We start from the raw sequence: 20,327 nt of genomic DNA on the forward strand, positions 1-20,327 counted from the left end.
ATATATATATATATATATATATATATATATGTAAGTTTTTTTCCCTACTATGCATATGTCACTCAATCCTTGGGACTGGAAACTATTTCTTCATCTCCAAATCTGGCATGTCTTTCACTATGATAGTCCCCTTTGCCTTCTGTGCCCAGTATGGTAATGACATTCCTCACAACTCTGGCCTTGGTATTTGACACTGCTGTGTGTAGTCCTAATCTATATTGGGGTCAGGATTAGACAGGCCTGGAGGACAGTAGTGGAAGAGGTGATCTGAAATAGTACATGATCCAAAAAACTATATTTGAATTACATTAGGTTTATATTTAAATATAACTGCCAGCTCTCCCAGTCTTCCACCACCCAGACCAAGCCTGCTTTCCACACTTAGTCATGAGAAACTTTCACTTTCTCAAGTCCCTTAGCCCCCTATTTTGAATCAGTTTTACCTTCTAGTCCACAAGGATTGAAATATTCAGCATATCCTCCATTATGTATTCTAGAGCATCACCTCAAAATGACATTGTACTTCAATCAGTTTTCTCAGTCTTTTTCCCCTCAATATCTAGAGCAGTGGGTTTTATGTTAGTGCACCAGAACAGTGCCCAAGAATGATCTTGGATCTTGAGACCCCTCCACAGAAATTCTGGTTTCATAATTCCATGGTTGGGACAAGGAATCTATATTTTAAACAAGATTCTCCAGTTGAGTCTCATGTAAAGAGAGTCTATGCAGTCCACAGTTTGAGAAACACTAGTCTAAAGGAAGAGATTGTCCTTTTTAAATTTTCCACTTGAATTGCGAAGCCCATTCCTCCAAATATCTCTGAAACTTACTCTGACACTTATTTTGTTGTATCTACCATTTTCAGGTTCTCTCTCCATAAACTATTTTCATAAAATCACATTTTCTAATATTTAAAACAAAAGAAAAATAGCCTCTGCTATTTCTAGGTACTGTGCAATCTCTTTTCTTCCTTTAGCTGTCTAACTACTGGAATGTGTTCTATGATTCTCTTTTACTGCCCTAAATCTGAAATGTATTGCTACCTATGATGACCATTTATCATTTCCACTTTTTCCTTAATTTCTGCTGTATTTAGTCCTGTAGATCAGCCTTTGCTTTTGCGTCTCTTCCATGACCAGCAAACACTGCCTTCTAGTGGTTCTTTTTCTTCCTGTTACCCCCAAACCCCTGCCTTTAATAAAATTACCCATCAAGGTTCCCATTTTCCCCGCTCTTCTTGAATTCAGAAGACAGAAACAACTCCCCAAATTTAGGATTTCAGGGGGCAGACTAGGACTTTTAAATTGCAAGAGTTAATTTAGATACATAGAAAAACATAACGAAGTATAGAGTATTTGCCCAACATTTTATGGTTCAAAAATGTTTTAAAACTTAGACTTTTAGTAATATCTTTTGAAAAAAACTTTCACAAATTAAGGTTTCTTGTTAACTGACCATTCTTTTAACCAAATGGAACACCGGAACATACTGAACCACCAAATATTCTCTAAATTGATATAGCAGTCATAAATATAAAGATCTTTCCTCTTCTGGTTTTCTTATCTCCGAGTAGCAGGGCAGAGGAGAGGACCAAGTAATCATAGATACCCCCTTGGTGAGGACTTTAAATTTCACAGTGACCAAAAAAAGTTGACTTCTCAATACTTCCTTCTTTGGGAGCCCAGAATAAACTTTCCCTGACTATAATTCAGTGGAAAATCTGATACAAGAAATTGAGTAATATTACCCTAGTAATTAGCATAGTTCCCTTCCTCTTTTTGCCGAGTTTGACAATCATTTAGTCTTGAAAGAGATTAGTGTGGAGATGGGAACAAAAAAATATTGCATAAAACTAATGAAAAAAATAGTCTTAGATGAATACTAAAATGAGCTGCCTTTAAGAACAGAAAAAAAAAAGAAAAAAGAAAAGAAAAAAAAAGAACAGAAAAAAGTTTTTAAAACCTTTTTTTATTAAATGTGAGCATGAGGAGAATTAACATGTTTTGGTCATTTGTGAGCAGGAAAAATTTTCCAAACAACATGAATATAGATAAAATAAGGCCTCCAAGAATTCCACCGGCATTTTATTGTCCCGTTCATTTCCTTGGTGTCTTTTTTGAGTATGTAGATACCTGGGTTCAAATATGAGTAAGGTACTTACGTTATTGAGGGCTAGAAAAAGGATTACTGAAATTAAAGACCATGCTCAAAGATTCGGAAATAAACTTGTTCAGATAATACAGTAATTCTCTGATATATGGTATCGGGTTTTGTTTGTTTGTTTGTTTGTTTTTAGCTAAAATGCAGCCTCAACTATAACAAAGAATGGTTTACCAATAGGAATCAGCTAACGTATTTGATTCTTTTGACAGATGACCAGAGACTGTTTCTCTAGAATTAATAATGTCTCATATAAATTCCTCAAAGATCTCCTTTAAAGAAATTTGATAAACTCTTCAAGCCAAACCTTAGGAACTTCTTTGTTGGCTTTTTCCCATAAATTTTTCAATGAATTATAACAGCAATGATATGCTTATTATCAAAGTCCACTATAACAATCTATTTTTAGTTTTCTTGAATCCTCAAAATTATCATTTAAAAAAATTTTGAATTTTCATTGGGAGTATGTTCCTGAACTATTTTCCTACAGTCATACTGTGCATATTGTGACATTGATTTTAATGCTAATTTTAAGAAAGTAGGCTGCTAACAATTGTCATATCAATGCATTGGAAACATCTGGATTTTAGAATATCAGAATCTGATTTATTTCTAAAGAATTTTAGAGCTAGGAAATCACTTAACACAGCACCTTTATTTTATATATGTGAAAACTGAGTCCCAGAGAGAGTAAATAACTTACACAAAGTCATATAGTTAATTAATGGCAGAGCTGGGGCTATAACTTCAGTCTCCTGACTCTGTCCAGTTGAATACTTGTTGACTGAAGTAATCCTAGAGCTGTGTCATTTTCCTATGACACTTTTGCTAGATTACACAAATATCACACCAGTTTAAAGGAATCTATAATTTCAGTCATATACATTGCATTTGCTCAATAGTTTTTCTGTTTAGCTCACATTTGTCACAGTGATGAAAATATTTTTAAACAAGGTTATACAAAGTTTGTATATATAAAATGTGCTTTCTATAAGGCATGTGAATTTCCAAGAATTTGCCAGTGCTCCTATTACTTTGTGTATAAATTGGCATCTACTCATACTTCATATCTGTTTTTCTAAAATAGCAAAATAAGCTGCTAGAGTAAGAGTTTAAATAGTGATAAAATTCAAGAAACCATGTTTTGTGGTGAACAAGAAATGAATATCCATATGTTAAGGTAAGGAAACAATGTTTAAGGATAAATATGGAAGCCTTAAGAATCTGCTGATAAACATGTTATATTGTCTAGTTATTTTTTAAAAAATGATGCTCTTTTAATGCCATGATCTTATTTTGTTATTCATATTTAGAGGCAATATTCTTTCTTAAGAATTACTATTATATAAACAATCTAGACTTTGTAGCCAGTACCTACTCATCATTACATATCTACTCAATATTACCATTGCTATATGGTAAACTTTCTGCCTGTCTGGTTAGCACTCAAAAGATGGATATCAAAAGAGTTTCAATTGCAAGTAAATTAATTTATTTCTACTTTTAATATCCTTTCTAATTAACTTATGAATATGCCTCAACTAGACATAATTGTATGCATTTTACAGTTTTATGATAATTATACAACTACTTAATGTTCACACCATTGCTTCTTTTTTATAAATGACTACACTCAGTCCAGGGAGATTGTGACAACGCTATTCTTTTGGTAAATAACACTTAGGTTCTTCCCATGGAAATTCTAAGGGAACAAGGCAGATTAGAAATACCACTCTAGATAATTTAATGCTTGGCTGTTTTTCCAAGAAAATTGAAAAGTTTTATCCTACATTTTTGCAGGATCCCACTGGAATATTCTCACTGGATAAAACCATTGGCCTTGGTACTTATGGCAGAATCTATTTGGTAAGTGGAGTTGCATTGGGTATTCATTCTGCATTTTCTAATAACAACAGTGATTGTTAGGTCAAAACCCTACACTGCAAATCAAATAATGCCAAAACACATTTTACTTTGAGAGAACAATCAAATTAAGATAGCTCAGTGACAATTGTGAGAATTATTACAAAAAACTGGATTGGAAGGCTATAGTGAACCAACCAACAAAACATAAGATATAAACATTATTAGCAGAAAATTAATAAAATCACTGAAAGAAAAGAGAACTAATTCAAATAATATGTACCCAAATAAAAATATCACTTGTTTGATATTATATGTCCATACCATTCTAATTACTGACATTCAACTTTTAAGCTGAATGTTACAAAAAGTTTCCATAGCATTCTATATCATACTATGTACATGAATGTGCACATGTATGTGATAGCTTCCCAAATAATCTAACAAGAAAATCTCTGCATTTGTTTAATGATATTTATTAAGCACAAAATATATGCCGGGCACTGTGATAGTCTTAAGTGGTGAACAAAACTGATAGTCCCTACTCTTCCAGAGTTTATGGTCTAGAAATATGTAAGTGATTAAATGTGTGTATTTGTGTGTGGGTGCGTGGGGGCTTGGAGGAGGCAAATATATAAGTAAGCACATGAATAACTATATAATTGCAATTGTAATATATTTCTATAAGAAAATTCCTAGTGATATAAAAGTAAAGAACAGGAGGGCTTAATTTAGATTGAAAGGTCAGGCTCCCTGGGGGAATCACTGTTAAAATGACATCAGGAGGACAAATATGAGATAACCAAGCAAAGGTATGGTTGTAGAGGATGATGTTGATTCATTCTAGGTAGAGCAGGGGCAGGGGTAAGGGTTGGATTGGAGATGGGGGGTGCTTTAGTGGCCCTATCACCTTGATCAGGTGCCCTTCCTCCGCTCTCTAATATGGTGAATAGACATTTTCTCAATCTTGTATAATGTTATGTACAAATGCAGGGTTCCTCTTCCCCAGGAATGTCCCTCAAAAACCAGATCACTCTCTCAAAAACCAGATCACTCTCCCTAGGCTGATCCTTACTGTCGACTGACCACAGGTCCTCTATGTATGGGTTGTGTAGAAGTGTCTTGAAATGGGTCCAGTGGAAGGGGCTTCTTTCTAGTTCAGACAAAGGTGCCCTCTGCCTGCCAAGCCTTGTAACCTTAGGGCTGCATCTGCCCAGAAGTAGCTTCTTTTTAAAATTCATCTACCCAGGTAGGGTGGGGAGATCTTTAAAAGTTGCGCAAATGTGCCTAAAGCACAGACGTTGAGTAGGAGAAATAGCATTGTGGAAGGATCCTAAAAACAGAAAGAACCTTGGTGAGTATAAGGAACAGAGAGAGTGTCAATATTCATGACAAAAGTTTTTTCAAGCCATTTTGATCTGACCTATTAACAGAAACAATAAGCTATAGACGAATATGTGATACAGACACAAATATATTGTTTCTGTTACTTCAATTGCATTCCAGACTGAATGATTAGTTAACATTTGTGTGATCTAAGCAAATTTTGCCACTTTGTGCATAGATACCTACACCTTATACATAGAAGTTTCTCTTCTTTATGGCACATTTATAATCTCCATGGCTCCATGCACATTTTAATTCCTGAAGGGTGTGTATTTAAGTGTGTGTGTGTGTGTGTGTGTGTGTGTGTGTATACTTGGCTTGACTTGAAGGTATAGAGCTCTCTCCACCATCAGATATTAGGAATAAAAACCTCAGTTATATGAGGCAAAAAGCAAAGGTAAGGCTAGATAACACAAAAAGATGGTTTCTCATCAGCAGTCATCAGAAATATGATGCCATAAGAAGAAGAAAAGTCAAGAGGGTAAAAAGGTGAGTTGTGCATGATAATTCTCTTTTTTAAAAAACTAGGGCTTAGGGGACTTCCCTGGCTTTCCAGTGGTTAGGACTTCGCCTTCCAATGCAGGGGGTATGGGTTCGATCCCTGGTTGGGGAGCTAAGATCCCACATGCCTCACAGCCAAAAAAAACCAAAACAGAAAACAGAAGCAATATTGTAACAAATTCAATAAAGACTTTTAAAATGGTCCACATCAAAAAAATCTTTAAAAAATAAATAATCTAGGGCTTATTTAGTATAGTTTTACACTTGGTAAATTCATCCTTTTCATCCTTTTAAGTGTAGAATGTTATGAGTTTGGACAAACATGTCCAGTCATGTAACTACCACCACAATCAAGATTTTTCAATATACATCTTAAATTACACAGTATACCTTCAAGTAATATTCTGCCACTTCTCTGTGTGGTGTCCTAGTTTGTGTACTATGCTTATGGTTGTTATACATTTTGCTCTTACGTATGATATGAACCTACACTACTACTACTTTTTTCCCTCTACTCAATACTACTACTTTTTCTTTAGTCAGTTATCTTTTAGAGCAATTTAAAAAGAAGAAAAATATATATTTATACTCATTTGAGCTATTTCTGGAATCTTCATTTCGTTGGGTAAATCCAAGTTTCTATCTGGGTATGATACTCTTTAAGCCTGAAGAACTTCCTCTAACATTTCTTATAGTGCAGCGCTTCTGGTAATGAAGTCTCTGCTTTAGTGTGAGAAGTCCTTATTTCTCCTTCATTTTTAAAAGATATTTACACTGGATATAGAATTTGGGGTTGACAGTTACTATATTTTCTTTCAGCACTTTAAAGATAACACTCTATTGTCTTTTGGCTTGCATAGTTTCTGAAGTCTAATGTCATCTTCGTTCCTCCTTCTATCTTCTGGCTGCCTTTAAGATTTTTCTCCTTATTTTTTTTTTTTTGCGGTACGTGGGCCTCTCACTGTTGTGGCCTCTCCCGTTGCGGAGCACAGGCTCCAGACGCGCAGGCTCAGTGGCCGTGGCTGACGGGCCCAGCCGCTCCGCGACATGTGGCATCTTCCCGGACCGGGGCACGAACCCGTGTCCCCTGCATCGGCAGGCAGACTCTCAACCACTGCGCCACCAGGGAAGCCCACTTATCTTTGTTTTTCAGCAGTTTAAATTTGAAATGTCTAGGGGTTTTGTTTTTAGTGTGTGTGTGTGTGTGTGTGTGTGTGTGTGTGTGTGTGTGTGTGTGTGTGTGTGTTTGGTGGGGTATTTACCGTCCTCGGGTTTCTCTGAGTTTCTGGGATATGAGCTTTAGTTCTTCCTTCTGTGCTTCTGATTCTCGCTCAATGCTCTCCTGCCTCCCCTAGTGGTATACTGCTATCGCTTCTGTAAGTGCTTGTTAGCCTGATGGTGTGGGGCAGGGAGGAGTTCTCTGTTTTCCTGATTCAACCCCAGTCTTAGGCAGATACTGTGCTTCTAGGTCATGAGAGTGAGACTTTCTTACTTACCCTGCCCCTCTATTAGTGGTAAGACATCCTAAATGTTTTGCACCCAGGACTAATTCCTGTGCTACCCTCAGAAATAGAGGAGTGAATTTTTTTTTTTTTTTACATTTCCCCCAGCTATATCAGGTCTTCCTCTGCACCCTGCGGGGAATAGGGTTTGATGCCCTTCCCCTAAGGCTTAGGGTTTTTATTCCATGCGGGGCGGGGAGAGAAATTGCACATGGTTTCACGCTTTTCCTACTGCAAGGGCTTCTTCTCTCCATCAGGTCAGTACCATAAATCTGTGGAGAAAAGCTTATGACTGTGTATGTATTCCTCTTGTATCTGTGGCTCATGAGAGTACTGTACTCTTATGCTAGCCCATACTTGGCCTTTAGCAGTTCATTAAAAATTCAGCAGAATTCTTTTTTTAAATTTTTATTTTCTATTGAAACATAGTTGATCAACAATGTTGTGTTAGTTTCAGGTGTACAGCAAAGTGATTCAGTTATACATATACACGTAGATATTCTTTTTAAAATTCTTTTCCCATTTAGGTTACTTCAGAATATTGAACAGTGTTCCCTGTGCTATACAGTAGGTCCTTGTTGGTTATCTATTTTAAATATAGCAGTGTGTACATGTCAATGCCAAACTCCCAATCTGTCCCTCCCCTCCACGCTTCCCCCACTGGTAACCATAAGTTCGTTCTCTATGTCTGAGTCTGTTTCTGTTTTGTAAATAAGTTCATTTGTATCATTTTCATAGATAAGTTCATTTGTATCATTTTTTTAGATTCTGCATATAAGTGATATCATGTGATATTTGTCTTTCTCTGTCTGACTTACTTCACTTAGTATGATAATCTCCAGGTCCATCCATGTTCAGCAGAATTCTTTATACCAGCTTCTATGTGATCCTGTCTTCCCTCTGTAACCACAGGTGAGCCAGTGCTCATGTCCCATCTCTCCCTGCAAGTGCTTATCTTTTTTCAGACTTCAGGCTGGCTGGTTGCCTTGAGACTTCTCTCTGGGTTCAAGAAAAGTAATGCTTTCGTAGGTTATTCCCGTTTTGATTGTTGTTAGGGTGGAGGTGGCACTCCTTCCAGCTTTCCACATCTTCATCAGGAGCCAGAAGTCCATGTCAAACTGAATCTTCATGAAGCATCTACTATATGCTAGGTCTTGTACACATTTATAATTCCTAAGACTTTTATATGTACCTATTCACATCCAGAGATAGAGAACACTTTCTATCATCAGATCTTCAAACTAGAAACCTCTGTGTTACAGAAGGTGAATGATTACAGATGCTTTATTTACATTAGACAGATTTTCCTTTGTCACTCATTGATGTGACCTCTTTTTTCTCCCTCAAATTTATTTCCTTCTGTAAAAATTTTTGGGATGGTGGCACTTTATATAAATACCTCCTTCATGGAAAACAACCTTGAGTATGTAGTAAATGCTTTTAAAATGTTCATACACTTTACACCAATAATTCCGCTTCTGGAAATCTATGATAAACACAAAAATATAGAAAAAGCATAAAGATATTCATTTTCGCAGAAAGATGGCATTTTGTGGTGAAAAGTGGACCTGCTTTGGAACGAGACAGACCTAATTCAGTGCTTACTTGGCCATTAATTAGCTATGATGTTGAGCAAGTCACTTAACCTCTGAGTATAAATTTCCTTATTTATAAAATGGAGCTAATAATACCTACCTTGCAAGATTTTATAAAATTTAGAAACAATGCATATAAAGCACTTGGCACATGGTAGCTATCTTTAAAAGATAGCTACTGATATCATTATTACTGTTCCTATTACTTGTAGGAAGACAAATTCAGCAAAACACTAAATAGTAAAAAATAAGATGAAGTAAATTATCTTAACTCAGTTAATATATTATTTCTCTGAAAAGCAATGTTTATGAAGATATCTAGTAGCATAGAACTATGTTTATGATGTTTAGTAAAGTATTGCATATTATTTGTATATTCTATTACAGTTCTGTTAAAACTTGCACTTGAAAAATGATGAATTAAATGGTTAGAATAGTGAGATACTGGATGTACTTTTCTACTCTATATTTTAATTGTATATTTCTAATGACTGTAATGTTATATGTTCTTTACCTAAATAATATATATGTATGTGTGTATGTATATTTTATATATATATGTATATATATATATACATATATAATGCTGTATAGATACCCTGTACAACAAAATGGAAGCATGATACCATTCAAAATTAATGTCGGAGTGACTCATAGAGTCCTTTGCTTTTTCAGCTCTGCCAACCACATCCCCTGCTGGTGTTTGTTTTGGTTAAAGTCTCTCCAGTGTCTTCCAGCTTGTTTCCAAAGCCTCGTTCTCTGGCAGGTTTCCAGCTATCTACTGAGGTCTGTGCACGTTGAAATGAAGGCTGAGTTGCACATTCCACATTGAAACCCTTTTCCTTTCCTTCTTTTTCTTCTAATTAAATGCCTGTCTTTCTACCCTCTCCCACCTCCTGCCAGTACAAACCTCACTTAAAATTGTGGGTTTTATTTTTCTCTCTCTTTTTAGGAGAAAGTACTGCTCTTTCTTTTTTTTCCTCTAGTAGAGTTATAAAACGTAGTTTCCTCTTCACCTTTAGATGCTAGTCTCATAGCTTAAGAATTGTCATTTGAATTAGAATTTGCCCATGTGAGACCAAATTAACAAAAAGAAAATAGTTTGAAACTTGTTTTTTAATGTTACTATTAAAAAAATAAACAATTTCCCGAAGAGCAATATACACAGAGAGACCACAGTTATTTAATGAAATATTTAGAAAGAGACCAAAGCCCTTTAGGTTGGCTCAGTGGGTGGCAACCTGACTCTCCCATTAACTGACACAATACTTATAAATTGACTTTTCTGGGCCTGTTTCCTCAAGTATAAAATAAATGTGTTTCGCTAGATAATCTCCAGCGTTCTTCTGGCTCTTCAACAATACACCTAGCACAATGCCTGGAACTCAGTAAAATGTAAACTATTCTTATTCTGTCACCAGCATAATAATCACTAGCTTATATTTCTTTCACCACCTTGCAAAATAGAAGTTGATTATTGGCTATTAGGTGAAGTAGTTCCTCATTTCACCAAATAAAATGATTCTCATCATGTTTTTCCATTCTTTCCTCCACTTTACTACCTGATAGCAAGACCTAATATTTATCTCAGTAACTACTATGATGCCCAATGCAAAGGTAAAACTGTGTTACTGTGATCTAACAGCATTTTCTTAAGCGGAATACTATTGGGGTAAGACAAAGAACTGAATTGCCAGAGTGAACCAGTTTGCCTTGCCCTTCATGATGTCTTGACTGTACTTCTAACTTTAATCACCTATTCCCACGTTGCCATTTGCAGGTGGTGAAGGCAGAAAAAGAAGTGGGAAAAGGTTCAAGGCAACTGTTTCAAGCAAAGGAAAAATTCACCTGAAATAGGGTAAAACTTTACAGTTGGGTCTAGAGCTTAATTTTCACACATCCCTGATGCCTAGTAGGAACTCAGTTAATGCTGGTGGAAGGAAGGGACTGGGCCAAATATATTATTGTTCTAAAACTTAAAAACATACCCTGGGCATAAGTAACCATCTGTCCTTGAGATATATTAGAGGGGTCATCTGCCCCTTGGTACTCAGCATATTAAGTCAGATATAGAAGGTGTGTCATTACAATGATGAGCAAATTCCTGAATCGCTTGCTCTCTGGAAGTGTACTGTTGAATATGGTAATTTCTTTTTAAAACACTGTCCAATGCATCCCTGTTAAATTTGATTTTTTTTAAATCACTGCTTGACACATTGCTTTTACTTGGTAATCTCACCAGACAGGTGATATTTAGGTTTACTAGTTACGTTTTCTGGATTTGCAGTTAGGACAGGGAACGGGAACAGAAAGGCAGGAAAGAAACGTCCTCAAAGTTGATGACATACAATTTATGATATTTTAAATTAAGTTTCAGAAACATGGTGCTGACATTTGGATTGCCTAGCCACTAGGCCTATTGGATAGGGGTTTGAATATTTTTCCTTTTAGGCTGAAATTATACTGTTTATTTGCCTAACAAATGTCTAGCACTGTGAATGCTTTCTTTTTAGGTAGGAAAGTTTCCTCACATCCTTGCCATTTTGCAAATATACTCAATTAAGTCAGCCAACATATACTGCTTAAGCACCCATAAAGTGCATAACACTGTGCATTTCATTATACATTGCAAGCCTCAGAAGCAGGAACTGAAGCTGAAGCTGAGTTGATGCCACAGGCTTATGAGGCTGTTGTGCCTTCCTGGTGCAGTACCATAAGACCAGATCCCTCTCTTGGTTCCTCCTTCTTCTATGACATCACCCCCTTGTGATTATATGCCTCAAAAGTAGAGGTTGGTCTTTCTTAAGTAACCCTCTGGCTTCTCTAGCATAGGAAACATCAATTTATCCATTAAATAAAAACATTGCTTTGAATGTTTAATTTTCCATAATACAATTAAAAATATTTATCGAATGTTCACTGTGTCCCAAGCAATATGTTAAGTACTAGGTGCTAGTTAGAATTAACAGAAACCATTTTTTGGGCGGGATGGTCGTTTTTATTGATTTAGTTTTAGTAGACATAAAGAAGGAGGTTATTTTCCCTATGACTGTAGCTCTATAACGAGGAGGGAGTGATGAGTAACAGAAAGGAAAGGGAGTGCTAGGGTAAGATTGGGCCAAAGGAGGGAGAAAATAGGGATGTCCTTTTTTTCTTTTTTGGATGTGGAAAGTCTAATGAACCTTCTAACTCACCCTCCAGGAACAAGTTTTTCCTCAACAAGAGAACTGAGTTTGAATATTTGCAATGGGGGTGAAAGAACCAACATACACTAAATAAATTGAGACTCAGGGGACCAAATTAGTGGAAAGTGCTGAGGCTTAGCGGCCTTGGAGAAAATGGAATACTTCTATCTTGGCCATGACATCTCTCCAACTGTGGAGTATAACCCAGTCTCTGAGTTGTAGGCTTGTCTTTTTCTTTTTGTGTTATACCAAAATTTACTTCTGCCTCCTGATAAAACTTGAGGGAGGAAGAAGCAATAGCATGATAGAAATGAAAGATGAAAATAAAAGTCATATGTAGAATTTGTGCTCTCTAGAGGCCACAATTAAAAATTTTCACAACTACACATCTATTTAATAAGTTCACAGATATATATGGGGAGAAATTGAAATTCTATATTTGGTGTGTTGGGGTAATACAAAAATCATGGTCTCATGTCTTCATATACTTAATCCAGTTGATTTTATAAATGGGTTTTATGAGCAGAAAAGACAAATTTAAATGAATGGAGACAAATACATATTTCTAAACAAAAGCCAAGACTAATAAACTATAGCATGGTGGCTTTGTTCAATCAGATAAAAGCATCCCAATTATAGATTTTTAATAAAATAGAAATCTCTGTGTAGGAAATAATAGTTACTTAAAAATTGGCGTAAAATTAGGAGATTGGGATTGACATATATACACTATTGATACTATGAATAAAATTGATAATTAATGAGAACCTAGTGTATAGCACAGGGAACTCTACTCAGTGCTCTGTGGTGACCTAAATGGGAAGGAAATCCAGAAAAGAGGGGATATATGTATACATATAGCTGATTCACTGTGCTGTACAGTAGAAACTAACAATATTGTAAAGCAACTATACTCCAATAAATTTTTTAAAATAATTTTTTAAAAATTGATATACAAAATTGCAAAATTGATGCTTCGATTTTTATGTGAAAAAGCCAATTTTAAAGAGTGGTGGGAGTACTGCTAAAAATACTAATGTGCTCTTTGTCAAATATATTGAAAATCAGGTTTTGTCTTATTTTGCATATATATGCATATATATTTATATATACTATATATGTACATTTATGTATAGGAATATACATGTAAATGTATATATGTTTGTATATACATATATACACAAAATGCAAGTATATGTATATACATACTATATATTTATACTACATAGAATACTATATACGTGTGTGTGTGTGTGTGTGTGTGTATGTATGTATATATATATATATGACACTGTGGTCAGATTCCCAGTACATTTGGTGAAGGTGGTTGAAGTATCAAAAGTTCTTTCTGGGCTTCCCTGGTGGCGCAGTGGTTGCGCGTCTGCCTGCCGATGCAGGGGAACCGGGTTCGCGCCCCGGTCTGGGAGGATCCCACATGCCGCGGAGCGGCTGGGCCCGTGAGCCATGGCCGCTGAGCCTGTGCGTCCGGAGCCTGTGCTCCACAACGGGAGAGGCCACAGCAGAGGGAGGCCCGCATACCACAAAAGTTCTTTCTTTCCTTGATCCTCTAATAGTTGACCACTAAAAATTAGTTAGCCAGGTCCTCACCACATTTCATGAAACAGACACTTTGGAAAATAGCATTTAGGCATTTCTAACTCTTGAAAATAACAATGAGCCCTAACTTGGTTTTAGGACTTTTCAACATTATACCATAATTGTGTATCTGTGTCTAAGGTAGTTTTGTAGATGATGCCAAAATAGCATTTAGAAATTAATTTGCCACTGTAGCTCTCTGGAGGTGCCAAAGCAAAAGTGGAAGCTCTTAAACTTTTATGTTGCTGGGGCTACATTAAAGGCAGACTCTTACAAAGAGGCTATGAGTAAAATAATGCTAAAATATTAAAGAATGTCAGCATATTAAGCAGTTATTTAACCAGTACTCTTATTTTTCTCTGCTCAGCTACACTCAGTAATTTGTATTCCTCCTCTAGCAGAGTATGGAGAGAGAGAGGAACAATAAGGCATAAATTATGTGTCTTTTCAATTGGAGAAATAATAATATGGAGGTGCTTTATGTGTAATTCGTGCTGGAAAAATAATAAAGCTCCTTTTAGGTATGTCATTTATAGGCAGAGTTCCTTTATGACTAGGAAAAGGAGGTTGGATTATTCAGGTTCCCCTGAGGGAAAAGAAGATTGATTATATTCTAAGCACTGCCAGTAACATTTTGTATAAATCATTAACTCTGAAGAGAAACAAAACAAAAACACCACCATTATCAAAAAGGACACGTCTGAGAGTCCTCAGAGAAGGACAGCTTTTCCTAACTCTGAGAAAAAAATTAAAATTAAATAAAATTATTTGGTACACAAATTGAGTGAGAAAAAATGAAGGAGAATGAAATGTTTGTCACTTTAGAGACAGTGAGCTCAGTGTCCTAAGAATTGGTAACATTAAAGAAAAAATGGATAACATTCACTGAGTGCTTACATTGCACCTAGTGCTTAATTTACACTGTATCATTTATATCTCATAAGAGTGTTTTGAGGTAGGTACCATTGTTATCATCATCTCCCCCATCTCATAAAAGAAGAAATTAAGGATCCAAAATTTGAGTTACTGAGCAAAGCTATTAAGTTGCAAAGTCAGGAGTCAAACCAAAATTTGCCTGGCCACTAGGTCTGTGTTCTTAACTCTACTACATTATATTCAGATCCACAGGTACAAGCCAGAGTCAAAAACCACTAAACTAGATCAGCCAGTTGAAAAATATATCTGCCCAAATATAAGAATTTACAGGAGACTGGTGAGCTGAGGTCAGTGATGAAGATTATTTATGATTTGTCCCTCTGGCATATTTGTTTCCTTCATTATGGGCACTAAGGCACACTCTAGTCTGAGGGACTTATTAGAATTCCAGAAGTGGACTGGAGCAAGCAGATGGGCTTTGTAGGACACTCGAAGCTCATGACTAAATCCCTACTCAAACCCTTAGAAGTCCTAGGAAGGCAAAAAAGTGCTTGCTAATGCTTTACTCTCTTCTAGTGAGCAGGGCCAGAGGTATTTTGCCTCACTTACTGCTCCTACTGGGAGCCACAGGGAAGAGGGAGACAACAAATGATCATTGAAAATTAGTGTCTCTCAAAGATGAAACAGAACCTCAGGATCTCCTTTGTGGATGATTGGTTTCGGATTGGTGGGTATGTTTAAAATTAACAAATTAAAAATAATCTGTGTATTATCTAATGGATGCATTTCTAGGAATAATTGTTTGTTTCCTGCTTAAGAGCACACCTTCTCCCACAGTCTAGGCTGGGAATAAATTACATGTAGGGGCTAAGTGGCTATAGCTTGGAAGAATAGAGGCTGGCAGAGGAAGAGAGTTGAACAGGTAGATGGAGGCAGGTTTGGCATTGAGATGAGGAAGATGAGGAGGTGTATACCAGGTGTGCTGCTTAAGTAAAATTCTTCTTATAGTATCCCTTCAGATGGAGATGCAGGTTTTAGCAGAACTTGAGGCTTTCCTGGTGGTTAACCTCTACAAGAATTTTGCAGGCAGCCAAGCTCCTCCCACCTTGTCACAAAATAATGTGTTGCAATGACAGTAGAAAACCAGTTCCAAAGCTTGCAGTTGATGCCTAAGAATTCATTAGTCTTTAAAACTAGTTCACAATAAATAAATATATAAATAAAACTAGTACACAAATTTCTTCAGAGGCAGAGACCAGGACATTTTCATTTTGGCTGTACTTCCAGAGCACCTGATAAAGTGCCTTGCATGTACTAGGCACAAAGAGCATCAGGAATGTATGCCAAGCAAAAAATTTAATGTAAATGTCTTAGTATGTTTTCTATTGCCTACATTCATTTTCTCATTTTATTATCATCGTTGTCATTCTACAAGTACGTGCTATGAAAAAATTAGGTGTGTCCAGAAAAATCTATCTGAATCACCTTTATAATCTCTTTGGGACTAGCAGAATACCTTCTACATGTGGGTGCTTGGCACAATTTCTTGTGGGACTAAAAAGATGTGTACAAAAGTGACCCCCTCCCAAATGACATATTTTAATAGGGGCTGTCTGCAGATGTGCCTTGATGGAAAGGATTGACTAATGACACCCTGTTAAGCCAGTGCTGGAGAGAGGTTGGCCTTTAAAAATTATGCCACCTAAGTAAATTTCTACTCTATTAGAAAAAGGTGGCACTGTGTAGAGATAAATATTTCCAAAGGGTGGAAATATTAGCCTTACTTTTTTTTTATTACTTTCTGCTGAATGAGTCATTTAGGAAGCTTGAAAGAGTATATTTTTTCTTGGGGTACTGTAGTTTGCTGTAGTGTCTTTGGCACAGCCAAGTGTAAGGATGGTTTCAAGAGAGCCTCATACCTTCAGGAAGATGTCTAGAACATGTGCAAATATTTCCTGACTTGGAAGATTGGCAGCCATTAGAAAGAAAAACACATAAATAAGAGCCTTCAAATGCCTTTGCTTCTCTCAGCCTTCTACCCATGCTTGCCAGTTGCGGTAATGGATTTTTTAACTACCTTAAATTTCAGTGAGTTTCAAAAAATTAAATGCCTCAAAATGTTAAACTCTAAAAGTTTTAGTAATGTGGATTTTGCAAGGCCCTACACTGATATGTGTATATATATATACATATATATGTATATATATATGTATATATATCTATGTATATATGTATATATCTATATCTATCTATATCTATCTATCTATCTATCTATCTATATCTATATATATATATATACACACCTTGGTTGTTGTTGGGTTACATTTCTAGTCCCATGTCTTGGGAAACTCCCATCAGTTAGGGACACCATACATACATGCTTGATTTATGCCTTTTCATACTTGAGCAACATATTGTACTGAGTAAGAGGTAGTTGTATCCTCCCCTCAACTGTACTCAGGGCAGAACTAACAGATGGGAGTAAAAAGGTGCAAAGTAGTTTAAGAGAAGTGAAAAACAGAGTGGTGATATTTGTAGGGAGCAGTGTCTATGTTTACCCCAGCCAGCACAATGTGAAAATTGGTTTGACTGATTTCTTCACCACCACCACCATCCCCTCCAAAAATAAACTGACAGAATTAATTGAATGATTGTTTGACAGAAATTACCAAAATGTTTGTTGGCATCTAGTACCCATAGCCTTACTAAAATGGAAAATGGATGTTTTACATTGTGTCCAAAATGGTTTTTAGAAGGGACTTCTCAGACAGATCTTAATGCTTGGACATCAAGGGAGGGAGATTAGAGAAGCACAATGCACTGTCAACTTACCTCCCTGACGCCCTTCAGATGGGATGCTCTGGTATGAGGCCAGAACCTTTCAGATTAACCTCCCCCCATTCCCTTCACCTTTTTGGAACTGGCAGTGGCATGAGTGATAGGTGAGTTGGGTTGGGAGAGGGTTTACATAAATCAATTAGAATATGGCCAGTTAATTTATAAGGATAATTCATTTAAAGAAATAAATATCAAAGTAACTATTTACATGACTCCATTGAAATTGAGTTGTAAAGCCTTCCTAACTCTCTACAAATCAGCAGTTTGTATTTTTTTTAAAAATAGGCAAATGGTTGGCCTTTCTACAGTATTGGTAAATATAGTAATGTGGTATCAACTCCTTTATAAATACTTATCTCTTCTGAGTTCTGTTGGTGCTGCGAATTATCTTGCCATTTATTTGCATTTAATATATTATTATGTACTTGGTAGAGAATTGCAATGCAGTTTGAATGAGTTACAGCAACAGAGATTTAATGCCTAAGGTTGTATCTCAGGTTTATATAGAAGCAAAAGTCACTTGAGCCTTTAAGGATGCAACTTGCCCTTTATTTGCATTAAAATCTGCAGAATGAAATGTGGCCCCAAGTAACTTCACTTGGCCCCAATCAAACTTTTCACTGTAAAAAGGCTGTGAGGTCAGGGACTAGATACTATACACTGCTTCTTTAATATCCCCTGAAATAGCACTATGATGAATGAAATTTCAGTGGTTAATTCTATATTTTGTGGTTTTCTTTATTAAAATCTTATGTTCCAGGGCCCTGATGATCAGATGGGGGAGTGGGGGAAATGGAGAGGAAAAAATTAACATATACACACTACTATATATAAAATATATAATCAACAAGGACCTACTCCATAGTACAGGGAGCTCTACTCGATACTCTGTAATAACCCATGTGGGGAAAAGAATCTGAGAAAGAATAGATAAATGTATATGTATAACTGATTCACTTTGCTGTACACCTGAAACTAACACAACATTGTACATCAACTATACTCCAATATAAAATAAAAATTTTAAAAAAATAGAAGGGTAAGAGAGAACTTACAGTAAAGGCTGCCAGATTTTACAAATAAAAATACAGGATGCCCAGTTAAATTTTAATTTTGATAAAGAACAAATTTTTTTTTAGTGTCAGTGTGTCCCAATAGTATATACTTATGCTAAAAAATGTTTGTTTATTTGAAATTCAAATTTAACTGGGCCTGTCCTATAGTTTATCTGCCAGCCTTATCTAGAACAGCTTTCCCCAGGTCACAGATTTGCCATCCACCAACCCTGTGTTAAGAAGTAAGAGGGAGATTATCTCACCCACCTGCTGTGGTATGGTAGAGAATGCCAGTTCAGCCTACTAAGAAGCTACCAATGCCTAGATAGGAGTGGTCTTCTGCTCCTAGAACAGCTGCCACTCCTCCCTGCTTCTTCTGGCAAATGTTTGGTGTGCTTTCAGGCTCCATAGCAAGGCTGCTTTGCTGGTAGCTATAGGGCCCACCTAGTACAAGTGTGTAATTTTCTCTTTGCTGAGAGGCTGAGTAGAGGAAAGGAGAGTTTTCTCTTTGACATGCCGAGGAGAACATTTTGCCTGCTCCGTCCCCTGGGCCGAAAAAGAGAATCAATATCACTTTTTTTTTTCCTTCTCTAAAAGTGGAAGGGCACCGGGCTGATGACTTGATTAGTCACTCTCCAGTTTTATTGTACCTAATATGGACCCAAGCACCTAATATGATTTCAGCCAATATCAGTCAATGATGTTTGTTTGTTTTGTTTTTCGGTAAACAGTCTTCATTATTCTGTTTCACAGGCCAGGATATCACTGGCTTCAATTTACAGAGTTGTTTCTTCATAGGAAGACCATTTGTGTTGTTTAGAGCCCCGCTGCATGTGGTTCATTTCTTTTTAAGAGATGTGAGTTAAATCATTTTGCCTGTGATACTGGGAGTTTACCTTAAAGAAGGATACATAGGGGCTGACTGATCTACAGTGCAGAATAGAGACATTGCCAGCAGAACTGTTTAAATCCAACCAGCATCTCGCTCTGTTCCTAATTCCCTCAGGATGGCCCAGAGAATGTCCTCAAGGACAACTGATAATCACACAGGAAGAATGCTTCTGTAGATTTTAAGAAGATTCCAAAAGGGGCAGTGATATACTGGAGGTCTCTACTTGATGTGACATTGTTAGTTATGCCCTCTCTGGATTTGCTAAGAGTCCCCAGTAGAGAGAGAAATAGAGCCTGAAACAATGTCACCATCTCCCAGCTTTCTCAGTGACTTCATTTATTGGACCTTCTGCCATCATCAACTCTTTCTAGTGCTTCAGGCAAAAGTAGTTCCTAAATAATAAGTGGGGAAGGCCATGCACTGTAATGTATAGATACAAAGTAAATCAGTCTTGAACCGTAGGCCAAAACAATTCGTTACCATTAATTGCTTACTATATACCAGACACTATTCTATATTCTTTATAGACATTAACTGACTTGAGCCTCATAGAAATCCCATGAGGTAGATTTTATAAATCTTATTCTCATTTTGTATATGAAACTGAGGCATGGAGAAGTTAAATAACCCATCTAAAGTCAGGCAGTAAGTGGCCAAGCCAGGTTTGAAACCAGATCTCTCTGGCCTTCAAAGCCCTCACTTTAACTATGCTATGTAAAACCACAAGAGGATTGGTAAGTACAAAAAGTAACACCTTTCTATTGATACGTGATACAGTTGGATCAATGAGAACCTAGAAGGTGGTTCCACCAAGCCCCAAAGGAGTGTTTAGGATAAGACTCCAGTGTATATAATTCTCCCAGTTTCAAGCATTATTG

General features: G+C 36.5%; 1 protein-coding gene across 1 annotated transcript in view; it reads left to right on the forward strand.

Moving 5' to 3' along the window:
* Nucleotides 1-20,327, forward strand: part of NRK (Nik related kinase) — a 142,379-nt gene that overhangs the window by 3,099 nt on the left and 118,953 nt on the right. The window contains exon 2 of the mRNA XM_007103212.2: nucleotides 3,961-4,026. Coding sequence (XP_007103274.2) covers nucleotides 3,961-4,026 — 66 coding nt within the window. The remainder of the gene's footprint in view (nucleotides 1-3,960; nucleotides 4,027-20,327) is intronic.

The sequence above is a fragment of the Physeter macrocephalus genome, chromosome 21 (assembly GCF_002837175.3).
Source record: "Physeter macrocephalus isolate SW-GA chromosome 21, ASM283717v5, whole genome shotgun sequence".
Classification (NCBI taxonomy): domain Eukaryota; kingdom Metazoa; phylum Chordata; class Mammalia; order Artiodactyla; family Physeteridae; genus Physeter; species Physeter macrocephalus.